At 37.9% G+C, this 13,707-nt stretch overlaps 1 protein-coding gene across 2 annotated transcripts in view; it reads right to left on the bottom strand.

Moving 5' to 3' along the window:
• The window catches only part of SYT14 (synaptotagmin 14), a 162,040-nt gene that overhangs the window by 42,666 nt on the left and 105,667 nt on the right, over nt 1–13,707 (bottom strand). For both annotated transcript variants that reach the window (XM_040985293.1, XM_040985292.1), the window contains exon 5: nt 4,121–4,392. In XM_040985293.1, coding sequence (XP_040841227.1) covers nt 4,121–4,392 — 272 coding nt within the window. The remainder of the gene's footprint in view (nt 1–4,120; nt 4,393–13,707) is intronic.

Raw genomic sequence — 13,707 nt, 5'->3', positions numbered from 1 at the left:
AAGTATAGTGCTATTGACAAACATGCTTCCATTTCCAGGGCTTGTTCTACAATAACCACACATCGAATAGATAGTAAACATATATAGGTTTAAAAATCAATGCAAATGTAAAATATCAAAGTCAAAATACAAATGTCTCAAAATACTTGCAGCCACATAACCTTTCTTTTTAATACAGAACATATTTCCTTTAAAATCAGAATTAAAGGTAATATATTATTTCTAATAATAATTACTGAAAACAGCATAATGTGCAGTTAAAAAGTTCAATATCCAGTTGTGAAGATACAATGCAGTATGCATCTCTACTTCCAAATCAAAGATGGAGTCTCAATGAAACTTGGATATACCTTGAAAGTAGGACGCTGGACTGTCTGCCATTGTCTGTACCAGCAATGTCACGACACACTTAAATAAAGACTGAGGGACTTATGATTGCATATGAAGTGCTACTATACTATTGTAATAGTATGGGAGAAATAAGTTGGGGAGAAGGACTATGTGGTGGGGGTAGAGGAAATCCCAGAGCCTATGGAATTATACCATAAAAGTAAAAATAAAATAGAGGGGAAAAAAGGTTCAAGAAAGACTGAAACCATATATACTAACTACATAATTAAAAGACATTTTTTTACCTGTTTTCTAATTGTCTCAATTCCTGTAAGTTTAACTATCTGGGAAAATCGGTTAGTTATTGACAGACCCAAATCTAGACTTCTGAACTTTAAATCACACTATTTTTTTCCCTTCAAACACTCTGATATCCGGTGATTTCCATTTTAAAATGAGGGCCAATTTCATAATTTTCTATTTAACACCCCCTATAGCATTGTTACTACTGACCCTGAGTTTTCCCTCCTTTCATCTACTTGGAAAAATTCTGTGAGGATTAAGTGGGCAACATAGTGCCCACAGGGACCTGTCCATCTGAAGCCCCATTCTGGCTGTGCCCAAGTGACTGACTTTGGCCAAAGGCATCAAACAGGAGTTATGTGTGAGACATCCACATCAGGTTCACACTAAAATCACATGCTCCCTACTATCTTTTGTGCCACTTTTCCTGTAAGCATTTCAGTTTGAACCACATGGACTGGAAACAGCAGAGTAATGAAAGAGAAAAACATTTCCCCTGAAATATGCTGTAAAGCCATCTACTCACACTGGACTGATGTTAAAGGAAAGAGAAAGCAAGTTCTGTGTTTTTAAGGTGAGCATCTTCTTTGCCTTAACAACTGCACCTACTACATGCCAAGCCTTATTTTTTTTAAGGTAGGAAGAATTCTTTATTCTACAGAAACTTACCGGATGTGTGAACTATAGATAGTGAATATGTGACTTGTGAGACAGAAGTAAATGTGTAAGATATATTAAATGCTAATCACAAAGTTAACCTGTAGGACATGGCAAAAACAGGCTAAGCAGGAAATACAATGGAGTAAATGGATGGTGCCTAGAGAAAGAATCAGAAGGCCCAAGCCATGATCACGATGAATCTGTGATGACTGCCTTACCATTCTTTCGTTCTGTTAAGAACTGATGATCACAAGTTAGAGCAGTTCAGCTGACTTAACTGGTAAGTTTCAGGGGTAACCTGGTATGTTTTCCACTATGTCTCTCCCATAAGACACACACATGTGTATTCAAATCTCATTGTTGTCCTGATGATATTGTAAATAGACTAGGGAACAGGATATGCAGGCACTGGGTAAACCATGACTTAGAAAGCATAGTTCAGCCACCTGTACACTTTGACGTACTATGGTAAGGGTGTTAACCTACCTCATCTCATTCCTATAATGTCTGTCTTTGTATTTGAAATAGACTTGCACACACACAATTTGAACACCCTAATTTGGTCTGCGAATCCTCTGGGATGGTTTGCCTGGTGTATACTTGGAGTTTACCTCTGTAACGATGTAATCAAGATGAAGAAGAGCAACTTAATATAGCTGCTACAAATTACTATTAGTTTTTTTGTTTATTTTGTTTTTTGTTTTTTTCAGTTAGACAGACCTTGGTTTGAATTACAGTGCCATTACTTGAGAGTTTCATGTACTTGGGCAAAGTGCGTAACTCCCTGAGTCTGTATATTTTGATTTGTAAAGCTGAAAAAAAAAGCTTCCTAAGTAAGTTGCTGCTGGTATTAAGTAAGCTATTATTAACAGTTGTTAATCCTACAACCCAGGTTTCACTGTTAACTTGTTGGCTATCTAAACAGAGGCTGGTGCAGTTGCATAGCATCCAAAACCTCCAGCTGCAATGCCATCATCCCATAAAGGCACTGATTTGAGTCCTGGCTGCTTCACTCCCAATCCAGCTCCCTGCTAATGACATGGGAAAGTAGCGGAGGATGGCACGAGGTCTTGGAACCCTGAACTTGTGTGGGAGACACAGAAGAAGCTCCTGGCTCCTAACTGGATTTGCCCGGCTCCAGCCACTGGAACCATCTGGGGGAGTGAACCAACAGAGAGAAGAGTTCTCTCTTATGTCTCCTCCTCTCTCTCATAGAAGTCTTTCAAGTAAACTAAACAAATCTTCAAAAAAATTTAAAAAACAGTTTGTAAAACTATAAAAACTATAAAATATCTGATAGAACACTGAGAAACAGTTTTGTGAAAAATCATAAAATACAGACATTTATATTAAAATATTAGTGTAGTCTTTTCTTTAGTTCAGATACCATAAGGTGAGAAATAGAATTCCAGTAATACCATGAAATGTTTTTTAAAATTACATAACAAAAAACCTAAAATTAAGGAAATCCTATTGACAGCTTAATCGTTCTGTGTATTAGGAAACCATGTGTAATATTTACTTGGGAAATTCATCTAGAAAGAACTTATCATTACTTGGAATAAAAGTTGTAGAAATTTACAATCTAAAATATCAAAGGAAACTAAATCCTAAAAATCAATACACCTTAGGGAAGTCTGTAGGTCACCTTTATTGTCTCTGTCAGAGAAATGAAGCAAATCCTCGGTAGAACATGGTAATATTTAGAAACTGAAAAACAACTCATCTTGATGCCATTTGCACCCCCAAAAAGGAACTTAAAACTAACCACTCGGAATGCATGATATAATTAATCCAATTTTCATTAGTTAAATTGACCATTTACTGCTTTCATATCCTATGATACAAAAAAGTAGTAAAATTACTTTCAAAGACTTGTAAAACATTAATGAGGAAACTTCCAAGAGCAAAAATTCACTACAGTAAAAAAGTAACTTCAGTGAAGACATGGAAACGACCCTGATGCCCATCAACAGATGGATAAAGACACTGTGGTGTATCTACTCTATGGAAGACTATTCACCCATAAATAAGAATGAAATTCCAACTGCAAACCAAAAAGCTTAGTGAAATAAGCCAGTCTCAAAGAACAAATATCATATGTTCTCTCTGATATAAGACAGCCTTTATGCAAAGTAGAAAGTAATAGATATAGATCATCAGGTAGAAAAATACATTTTCAGAGATGAAATGTCAAACAGAGGCTAGTATACGAGGGAGCAAGCATACACTGCAACATGTGTTTCTACTCCCAAATAAGAACAGGCCTTCCAGTGAAGCATTTAAATATACCTTACAGTACGTTACTAGATTCACTACCTTTGCCTACATACACGCCATGATACATTTAAACAGCAGAAAGTTAAACTTGTTACTATAACTAAAGGACTATAGCACTATGAGAATTTGGGGGAAAAATGGCAGGAGAGTAAAATAGGAATGGAGGGGGGAACCCTATATCTATAAAACTATATCATGAAAAATAATAACTCAAAAAAGATTTAAAAAAAAGTAACCTTAAGATGAAAGAAAAAGGCAGACAATTCAAGAATACCATCTAGAATGTTTATTATTATTATGTTTTTTATTATTATTATTATTATTATTATTATTATTATTTTAAAGCCCCACTTAGCTTTGCATCTTTCTTTGGTGGGGGAAGAGCTGGAAGACTAGTTGGGACAGCTCTCTTATTGCTAGATCGAGATTAAGAACAAAAACCAGTACCATAAGCCTCCAAGGGACAAAAACAGTGATAAAAATTCCTCTTCTTACCAAGAGAAGTGCAGGACTGTTATCCTTTCCACTCTCTGTGTTCTTTACTTACTTCAGGGCTCAGGACTGCAGTGCTGTCACTTGGAACATCCTCTTCATATCCTTTATTGGGAAAACTTTCTACTTCGTGACCTGTGCTTCCTTCACTTGGACACTTGTGGTATGAACGTCTTGGACTGTTGCTGCAGTGGGAAAATTCACATTTACTGTCTCCGATTTCTGAGGGTGTGCATGAGAGATGGGGAGAACCACTGTCATCATGATATGGTGGTGGCTGCAATTCATCCAAGGGGGGTGTTCTTCTCATTCTCTGTATGCAGTTTCCTGATAATAATTAAGAATCTGGTCACTGTTTCCAATTAGCCTCAACATGCAGTAAGTACAGTAGTCTACAATAATCACAAGTAACTATAAAAACTAGATTAAAAATGTGTTGGGTTTTGTGTGTGTGTCTGTGGTGATGTAACTATTTGATTTCTTGACAAGTTTTTTTCATCCCTAGCTCAGAATATCAGTATTCTCTCCCCCCTAGACAGTAAGATTAGCCATATACCAAGAGAGATGCCGCTGTACACCCAAAAAAGGGAAGCTTATCTATCCGTCTTCTTTCTAACCAATTCTATAGCACCGGCATTTCATCTTTTTTTTGTGATCTGTGGCTTCACTAAGCAAAGCAATAAAAATACGATAGGTAAAGCAACATAACAAATATATCTCTTTACAATTACTAAGATGAACTTAAGTTGGCATTCAGTTTAGCAGTGGCAGAACTGTTTTTTCACTCCTGTCTTGTATCCAGAATCCCAAAATGAGGAGCAGTACAAATTAGAACTCATCTCAGCTGGCCATCATCCACCATCCATCAGTAAATATTAAAAGCCAGACCGTTTCTTTTCGATTACATGGGCCTCCCGATGCCATGCTGCAAGTCTGTGCCTTCTGAGGAATAGCTCAATTGGTTTAGATGAAGCAACTCCAACTCTAGCAGTTAATGTGAAACCCATTTTCTTTCACTCTTAAATGAACTTTTTTTTCATATCTCCATGATCTATTCCAAAGATCATGAATACCCCAGGGGTGGGAGATTTGACAGGGCTCAGGTCACCTGGCCTGGGTTCTGGGGCTTACCTGTGAGGTGAGTGCCAGGCTTATGAGCCTCAGAGGTGGAGAATCTGGCAAGGCTTGGGTTTTCTGACCTAGGTCATGGGGCCCGCCTACTAGGGAGTACTGGGTTCATGAGCCCCAGGGGAGGGAAATCTGGCAATGCTTGGGAAGCCTGGCCTGGGTACTTGGACCCGCCTGCAAGGACATGTCCTACTTAATGAAAAAGGCGGAGCAGTGGACACAGACCCTGTTGTAAAATGGGAATATGGCAGCTCATTTGGTGCTTTAGCAGGAGGAGAACAGAACAAACTGGACAACCACCACAAACAAACGATGACAGAAAAAATTCTTGGTGAATGGAGCCAATAGACACTGCGAGGGTGACATTCTTGAATCAGTGAAAACAGCAGCATTTCATAATTATCCTAACCTAACCACTTGGACACAACCCTCGGAATATGTGCACATTAAGAATCTGGATTGATATGAGGTGGGGGTTCCTTACCCCTGGGTAGTGGGATGTTTAGAAATCATGAGTGGTTTCCCCCTTTGTCTCTCCCCCTCCCCCAGAAACAACAAGAAGAAACAGCAAAACTGCAAGCAATGACTTCACCCAATTTTCCCTAAACCTTGATCCTTCCCACCATGATCAATCATGTAATCATTATTAAAAAATAAAGTTTAACAAAGATTATGAGTAAATACTCTGTGAACAAGGAGATGAGGGGTGTAGAGTATAGTATCCAATTTATGAGTATCTAAGTCTATGTGGATAAATTCTGAATGCAATTATGAGGTATTAAATTTATACACTGTTCATATTTTTTTCTTTTAATGGACTGCATCTTATTTCCCAAAAAGGATTCTGAAGAGGGTAACTTACGTTATAATTGCTACTGAGTTCAATCCAAGTATTCAATAATTTCATTGCTTTTTTTGAAGACAGAAACATTTGAAGCTAATGCCACGGCATGGTGGGTTAATAAGTCTTTGCCTATGGTGCTTAGGACCCATATGGATGTGAGTTCGTGTCCTGGCTCCTCCACTTCTGATTCAGCTTACTGATTATGACCTGGGAAGGCAGTAGAGGATGGATCAAGTCCTTGGGCCTCTGAACCCACATGGGAGAGCCAGAGGAGGCTCGAGGCTCCAGGCTTCGGATCAGCTCAGTTCTGGCTGTTGTGGTCATTCAGAAGAATAAAACAGCAGATGGAGGATCTCTTTTTTCTGTCTCTCCTTTTCTTTGTAGCTCTGCTTTTCAAATAAAAATGGAATAAGGATCTGGCACGATGGCTCAGTGGATAAATCTTCACTTTGCAGCCACTAGGATCCTATATGGATACTGGTTTGTGTCCCAGCTGTTCCACTTCCCTGCTTGTTGCCTGGGTAAACAGTCGAGGATGGGTCAAAGCTTTGGGACCCTGTACTCACAAGGGAGAGCTGGAGGAGGCTTCTGGCTCCTGGCTTTGGATCAGCTCAGCTCCAGCTAGCCACTGAGGTCACTTGGAGAGTGAACCAGCAGATGGATCTCTGTCTCCCCTTCTCTCTAAATCTGATTTGTCTTTCCAATAAAATAAACAAATCTTCAAAAAAAATGGAATGAATCTTCAAAAAAACCCCACCTACATAAAACTACAAACTTCATTCAAAAATTTCCACAATGACTAATTCAAATGAAAAACATCAATTTTCATGAACAAGATTAAATATTTAATCAGAAGCCCTAATTTTGAAAAGAGAAACTAAAGTTCTTACTTTGTAATTTTAATATACTAACTTTATTTTATAAAACATAAACAAAGCGTTATTGAATTAATAGAACTGAAGTTAGACCAGCAGAAATGGATGGCAAGGAATAGCCAAAACACCTACAGAATTCCAGAATAACAAGGAGACAGGTGGCTCCACAAGCCTGTGTGGTTTAGCCCTGTTGCATGGAAGGTAATTGCGTGGCTGGCACAACTGGTAGGCTGGCTGAATCCCATCCATACTTGCTCTATCCCAAGCAGCAGGCTATCTGAGCTGAAGATTTCACAGTGGGGTTTCTAAGAAAACTTTTATTTCACTGACAAAAGCAGTGAGATGTAACTGGCAGGTCCTCTGCCCCTTCCTTCTGATGACAGTTGCAATAGCCACTTCAAGGCCATAAAGTGACAAGCATGAGCATCAAAGTTAAGAATGGAGAAGCAGAAAAAAAGTATCTCAAATGCCGCTAACGAGGGAGATCCACAAGTCCTGATGCTCAAGATAAATTCCTTCTAAACAAAGTGAAACTTAGTTTGATTTTCTATTATTTCCAAATTCATTCCCAGATAATATACTTAGTAAATGACTGAATAACACCCTCTTCTTTAAAAATACTACGTAGGGCCTGGCACTGTGGCCCAGGAGCTAAAGTCCTCACCTTGAATGCGCCGGGATCCAATATGGGCGCTGGTTCTAATCCCAGTGGCCCCACTTCCCATCCAGTTCTCTGCTTGTGGCCTGGGAAAGCAGTTGAGGACGGGCCAAAGCCTAGGGATCCTGCACCCACGAGGGAGACCCGGAAGAGCTCGACTTCAGATCGGAGCAGCACCAGCCATTGCAGTCACTTGGCAAGTAAATCATCGGATGGAAGATTTTCCTCTCTTTCTCTCCTCTTCTCTGTATAACTGATTTTGCAATAAAAATAAAATAAATCTTTTTAAAAAGTACTATGTAATTTGCCACTGAAATAAAGCTAAAGTAACATATAAATAATGTGACAGAGGCAATACAGAAATCTTCTCAATGCAGCAGTGTTAGGCATCTGGATGCCATCTCTGCTGAGTGGACCCCTTCCCTAGCAGCCTCTCAGCATCCTGCCTCACAGATCACACCAGACAGAGCTGCGGCCTCTGTCTCGTTCCAAACCCACTACAGTGGAGAAGCAGCAGTATAGATATAACTGGTGTAAAGAGACGCCATGAAAATCTGAAACTAGCTTCACTGTTTTGTTAACATGGGCTGCCTGCTTAGAGGGAGCAGGAGAGGGTGTATACGCAGGTTAACCTAACAACAGATGTAGGAAAGTTAGTGATAACCAGGCCACTTGCTACTGGAAGAGGTAAATATATGGAAAAAAAAAAAAAAAAAAAAACAGAACAAATTCTGTTGCACTGGATTAGTTTTGTGTGATGCACACATAATATACATATGTATATATTTACATTCAAACCTAACATAAATTTCTTAGTTTTGTCCACTGAGAAAATTTGTCACCACATTAATAGCAGTTAGCATATTCAGTACTCAGATCCACTTCTAAATGAATTCTACATTAAGAGGAACAAAGACTTCTTAGACGAATGGTTTATTTCAAGGCAGGTAAAAAATGTAAGATGAGGCTAGAAAAGCTTGTTGTATTGGACGAAATGTTCAATGAAGATGAAAACAGGTCAAAATGAATACAAAATCCAGATGGAATGGGCTCCCTCAGACCAAATCCCCCTAACAATATCAGCTTCAAAATAAATAACTATAGTAACTCTGGTGAAAACAGGAAACTTTGATATAAAATATCAATAAAAATATGAACAAATTGAAAGAACTGCTAGGAAGAGGCTACATATATAAAGAGGGTTTTCTCAAAAAATACTCTAAATTTACAATGGAGAAACTGAGTAGGAATAACCTCAGTGAAGATATCAAAGTGAACATTATGAAGAATTGAACAAATTGGTTTCTACTACCTGATAAGATACAATGAGAAATACCTCTCACAAAAGAGAAATCTCTACAAAACAACTTCACAACCTATCAAAATTTATCCAAGAAGAAACAGGAAAATTACATTATCTTAAATTTATTATAGAGACTAAATCTTTATTGTAAAATTTCTTCAGTAAAGATAAGTCTAGTCCCAAATAGTTTCATTGATAATTACCACTGTTGGAAGAAAAAAAATTGCCAATCATGCACAAAAATATCTCAAATGATATAAAAATGCTATATTACTTCTTAGTTTAAGAAGCCAGCATATACTTAGCATCAGGACCTGAAAACTTATATAATAATAATAATAATAATAATAATAATAACATAAATAATCCCCCCATGAACATAATGTGGGCTACACAGGCACTTAGTCGGGAGAAGGGGAAGGAGGCAGATAAGAGGTTTCAAGCAGTCTCTGCGTTAGGCCCGGGCCATTAAAAACTCCAAGCTTTTTAGTGGCTCAGTCGTTGCCTTGCTGGGCTATCATGTGTTTGCTGAAACCCCTGTGGAGAAACCATGCAATCTTATCAGAGATGTATATAGTTCCCCGTCCAAACTCCACTCCATTTGTATATTCACTTGGGGCAACACCTCCCTACCCAGTAAAAGGGGTGACTGAACTGGGGTGGGGTATGATTCTCCAATTGAAGCTATTCCTATTCACTTCTAAGTGTGCACCATACCTTTAAATGAATCCTGTTCCCATTCTGGCACTATGTCTGCTTTGAATTTATCCCTTATATCTAGACAAGAACTTAGAATGAATCCAAGCAAGAGCACAGTATTCCCACAACAATCATAGACACAAAAATTCTATATAAAATATCAGCAAATGAAACCCAGAGTTTTACAAACAGGGAGCTATTGCAATCTACCTGGATTTACATTAAGAATGTAGAGTGATTCTATAAAAGGAAAAACAGATTAAATATTCAAAAGTTAATTTAAGTCATCATATTGAAAGACTAAAAGTAAAAACGTAGTATAATTGTAGATTTTTAATGAACATTTGATAAAATTATGCACTATGCATTCATGATAAAACCTCTGAGAAAACTAGGAATAGAAGGTAATTTCCCTTATTTCAGCAAAGATATCTATAAAAGTCCTATAGCAAACATCATACTTAATGATGAAACGTTGAAAGTTTTACCTCTGAGATCAGGAATGAGACAAGGGTGCCTGTTATCACCACTTCTATTCAACAATGTAGTGGAGGTCCTAGCCAGTGCAATAAGGCAAGAAAAAGAAGATGCAAAATGATTGGAAAAAAGAAATAAAACTATCATTACTTTCAGATGATGACTGATGTAGAAAGCCTAAAGTAATTTAGAGATAATACATTACACTTAGTTAATTTAACAGTCAGTGGACATGAGATCAATTTTTAAAAAATTAACTGGATTTATATACATATGCAAGGGTGTGTTACAAAATAAAATTCAAAACAATCCCACATATAAAAGTATCAGATAACATCAAATATCTAAGAATAAATCTAAAAAAAAATCACATTGCTGTTATTTTCCTAGCTACAGGGCTTATAATTAGAATGTATATTCTTATAGCAATTGGTAGAATTCAGACTTTGGCTTTTCAGACATTTATGCAGGAATGGATGGTTAGAACCCATCAGAGCTTCCTTTGCTCAGTAAGAAAGCATCCCAAAGGAAAAGGGGATTGGTTTACCATCAGACCCGAGAGTGCAGGTTTGGTTAACACCCTTTTCTTCATCTGACCACTGGAAAATTAACAGGTTTGACAAATGATGACAGATCATCATTTAAAATATATTTAGACAACGATGTTAATTACAGTTTTAACCCCCAGATGGAATATACTGACTGAGCAATTTAAGAAAGGATTATTTTCTGATGTGTAGTTTTAACCTAGAAAACGGTTTTCCAGACCCAACACAAAAGCCTAACACTGAAAGTCCTCACCTTGCACGCTCGGGATCCCTTTTGGGTGTTAGTTCTAATCCTGGCAGCCCTGCTTCCTATCCAGCTCCCGGCTTGTGACCTGGGAAAGCTGTTGGGGACAGCCCAAAGCCTAGGGATCCTGTAACCATGTGGGAGATCCAGAAAAAGTTTCTGGTTCCCAGCTTTGGATAAGCTCAGCTCTGGCTGTTGCAGCCACTTGGGGAGTGAAACAGCAGACAAAAGATCTTCCTCTCTGTCTCCCTGTATATCTGACTTTGCAATAAAATAGATAAATCATTTTTAAAAAGAGAGAATGGTTTTCCTTTTAAAACAATACACAGAGAACAAAATTTAACAGAAAGTTTACAACTGGCAAGGAGAGCAATATCACTATGGTTCTAAAAGCAAAGTGTTCTTGTTAAGAGCTCAATTGCTTCAGTATTTCATACTAAGTTTTCTCCCTCTTCAGATGACAGCAAGCTCTTAAGATTTTAACAGTAGAAGAGCTGAGAGTTGAAATACTTTGATTGGATACATATTTCTGACAGAATTAAGAACTAAATCCTACACTTAACATTCCTAAGGACCCAAGGATACATTAGACCAGTCCTCTCAAGGGCAAAGAGTCTACTATTGATTGTCTGTCTCACATCAAGGAGATAAACAACTTAGCTGGCACTGTATACATTAAAGTAGCATATTCCATATTTGACCATATAACTTTGACCAAAGCTATTTTCTCTGAGCAATGCTCAGTAAGTCTTCACAGATGATGAGAATACAATGGAAGAATATCTATGTTTGATTATTAATAAATACCCAGTGAAACAAATGGTGCTCAAATATAGTAGGTCATGATGCTAAAAAGCATTAATGGAAAATTCTGATGGTAGAACTGCAGTGGAAGTGTCTTGATGTTTAAAAATTAACTGCTTGTGCAATCCACTGTGGTGCAGAGGGTAAAAGCACCACCTGGGATCCTTTCATTCCCGTACCAGAGGCCTGGGTTTTGGGTCATACCTCTACCCCTACCTCTACCAACACCTCTACCTCTGATGCAGCTTCTTGCAAAAGCATCTAACATGATGGCCCTAGTACTTGGTTCCCAGACACTCATGTGAGAGACCTGAGTGGAATTCTTGGTTCCTTACTTTGGCCTGGCCAGCTTTGACTGTTGTGGGGCTTTGGGAAGTGAACAGTGGCTGGAAGATATTTCTCTTTCTCCCTTTTTCCCTCCCTTGCTCCCTCCTACCTTCCTGTCCTGAAGCAATGGACTTGGTGCACGGAGCCGATAATAACACGCATGGACTACAGACTGACTGATGATCAGTAGCCGAAGTTTATTAGTGGCATCAGACTTTATAACTGAGAGTCATATAGGATCAGGGTAGAGGTATTGAGCTCATCAACAAACCCATCAACTGTTCCTATGCTTTTGTTTGGAAGTCCTTTTGTCTTGCATATTCCCACCAAGTATTCTCATACACATACTTTCCACTCAACTGTTCTTATACAAATGATATCCCATCAGGTATACAAAAGGTAGTTATTCAGTTGTTCTCAGGCAAAGGATATCTAATCAGTCTCACAAAAGGCACCCATTCAGTTGTTTATCATACAAATATTGTCTAATCAAATGTAATCCTGTGCTCCCTGACCTTCTAGGGTCACAACGTCCTCCTACAACTCTGCCTATCAAATAAGTAAGTTTAAAAAATCATCATCTTTTTTTATACCCTCAAACACATTTTATTACAAAATATAGTCAGATTATTTTTGTACCATGCCCTCAAACTCTCATCTTTGGTTTGTTTTTCTGATTCATTGAAATAAACCTGATTCAAACTATTATCCATATATAACAACTTTCTGTTAACACAATCTTACACACCACATCTAGCACTTGGGTGAAAAAAAATCAATTAATTGCCTCTCACTTCTTGACCCCTATCGTTTGTAAGGCAGGTTTGGAAGAGGCAAATTCTTTTAACTTTTATTTACTGTAGAAGAATTTTATTTCATTTTCAAAAGACAAAGGAAAGTTTTGCTGATTATGTTATCCTAGGCAAACAATTTTTTGCTTTTAGAATCTGGAATATGTCACTCCATCCTTTTCTGGCCTGTAGAGTTTCCTGTGAGAGGTCTCCTGTAAGTTTAATTGGCATTCCTTTATATGTCAGTTGATTTTTTTCATGTGCACATTTAAGAATCTTTTCCTTATGCTCGGTTGAAGAGAGCTTGAGGATCATGTGTTGTGGTGAATACTGCTTTTGGTCAAGCCTGTTGAGAGTTCTGTGCACCTCCTGGATCTTGCTTCCCAATTCTTTCTCTAGATTATTTCATTAAATACATTTGTAAAACCAGCTTCTCTTTCTGTACCTTCTAGGATTCCCATAAATCTTATATTTGGCATTTCAATATGTCTTTCAATTCTTGAATTTTTTTTGGCCTGATCCAGCTCTGCTTTCAGCTTTTTGTTTGCTTCCCCCTGGTGACAGGAAATATCTTCTAATTTTGAGATTCTTTCTTCTGCCTCCTCCATTCTATTTTGGAGACGCTCCACTGTAGTTTTAATTTGTTCCACATTATTCTTCATTTCTGATATATCAGCTTTCATTTGATTCATTTCTAGTGTGACATATTCCTTGAATTCCTTGAATGCCTGCTTTACATGCTTCTCATTGTTGATAACAAGTTTTATAACAAGTGTTTTGAATTCTATTCCCCCCATTTTCTCGTTGTCTTCCTTAGTGAACTCTGAGGTTAGCATCAGGTTTTGTTCCTTTGCAGGGGAGTTTCCAGAAATATTCATTATGCCTCTGTCTCTTCTTTTGCTCTTGGTCATTGTACTTCTGGCTATCAGATTCTTCTCCTTGGG

The sequence above is a fragment of the Ochotona curzoniae genome, unplaced genomic scaffold, assembly GCF_017591425.1.
Source record: "Ochotona curzoniae isolate NIBS_2020 unplaced genomic scaffold, NIBS_Ocur_1.0 contig_430, whole genome shotgun sequence".
Lineage (NCBI taxonomy): Eukaryota > Metazoa > Chordata > Mammalia > Lagomorpha > Ochotonidae > Ochotona > Ochotona curzoniae.
Note: the sequence above shows the minus strand (reverse complement) of the source record. Positions and strands in the feature narration are given on the sequence as shown.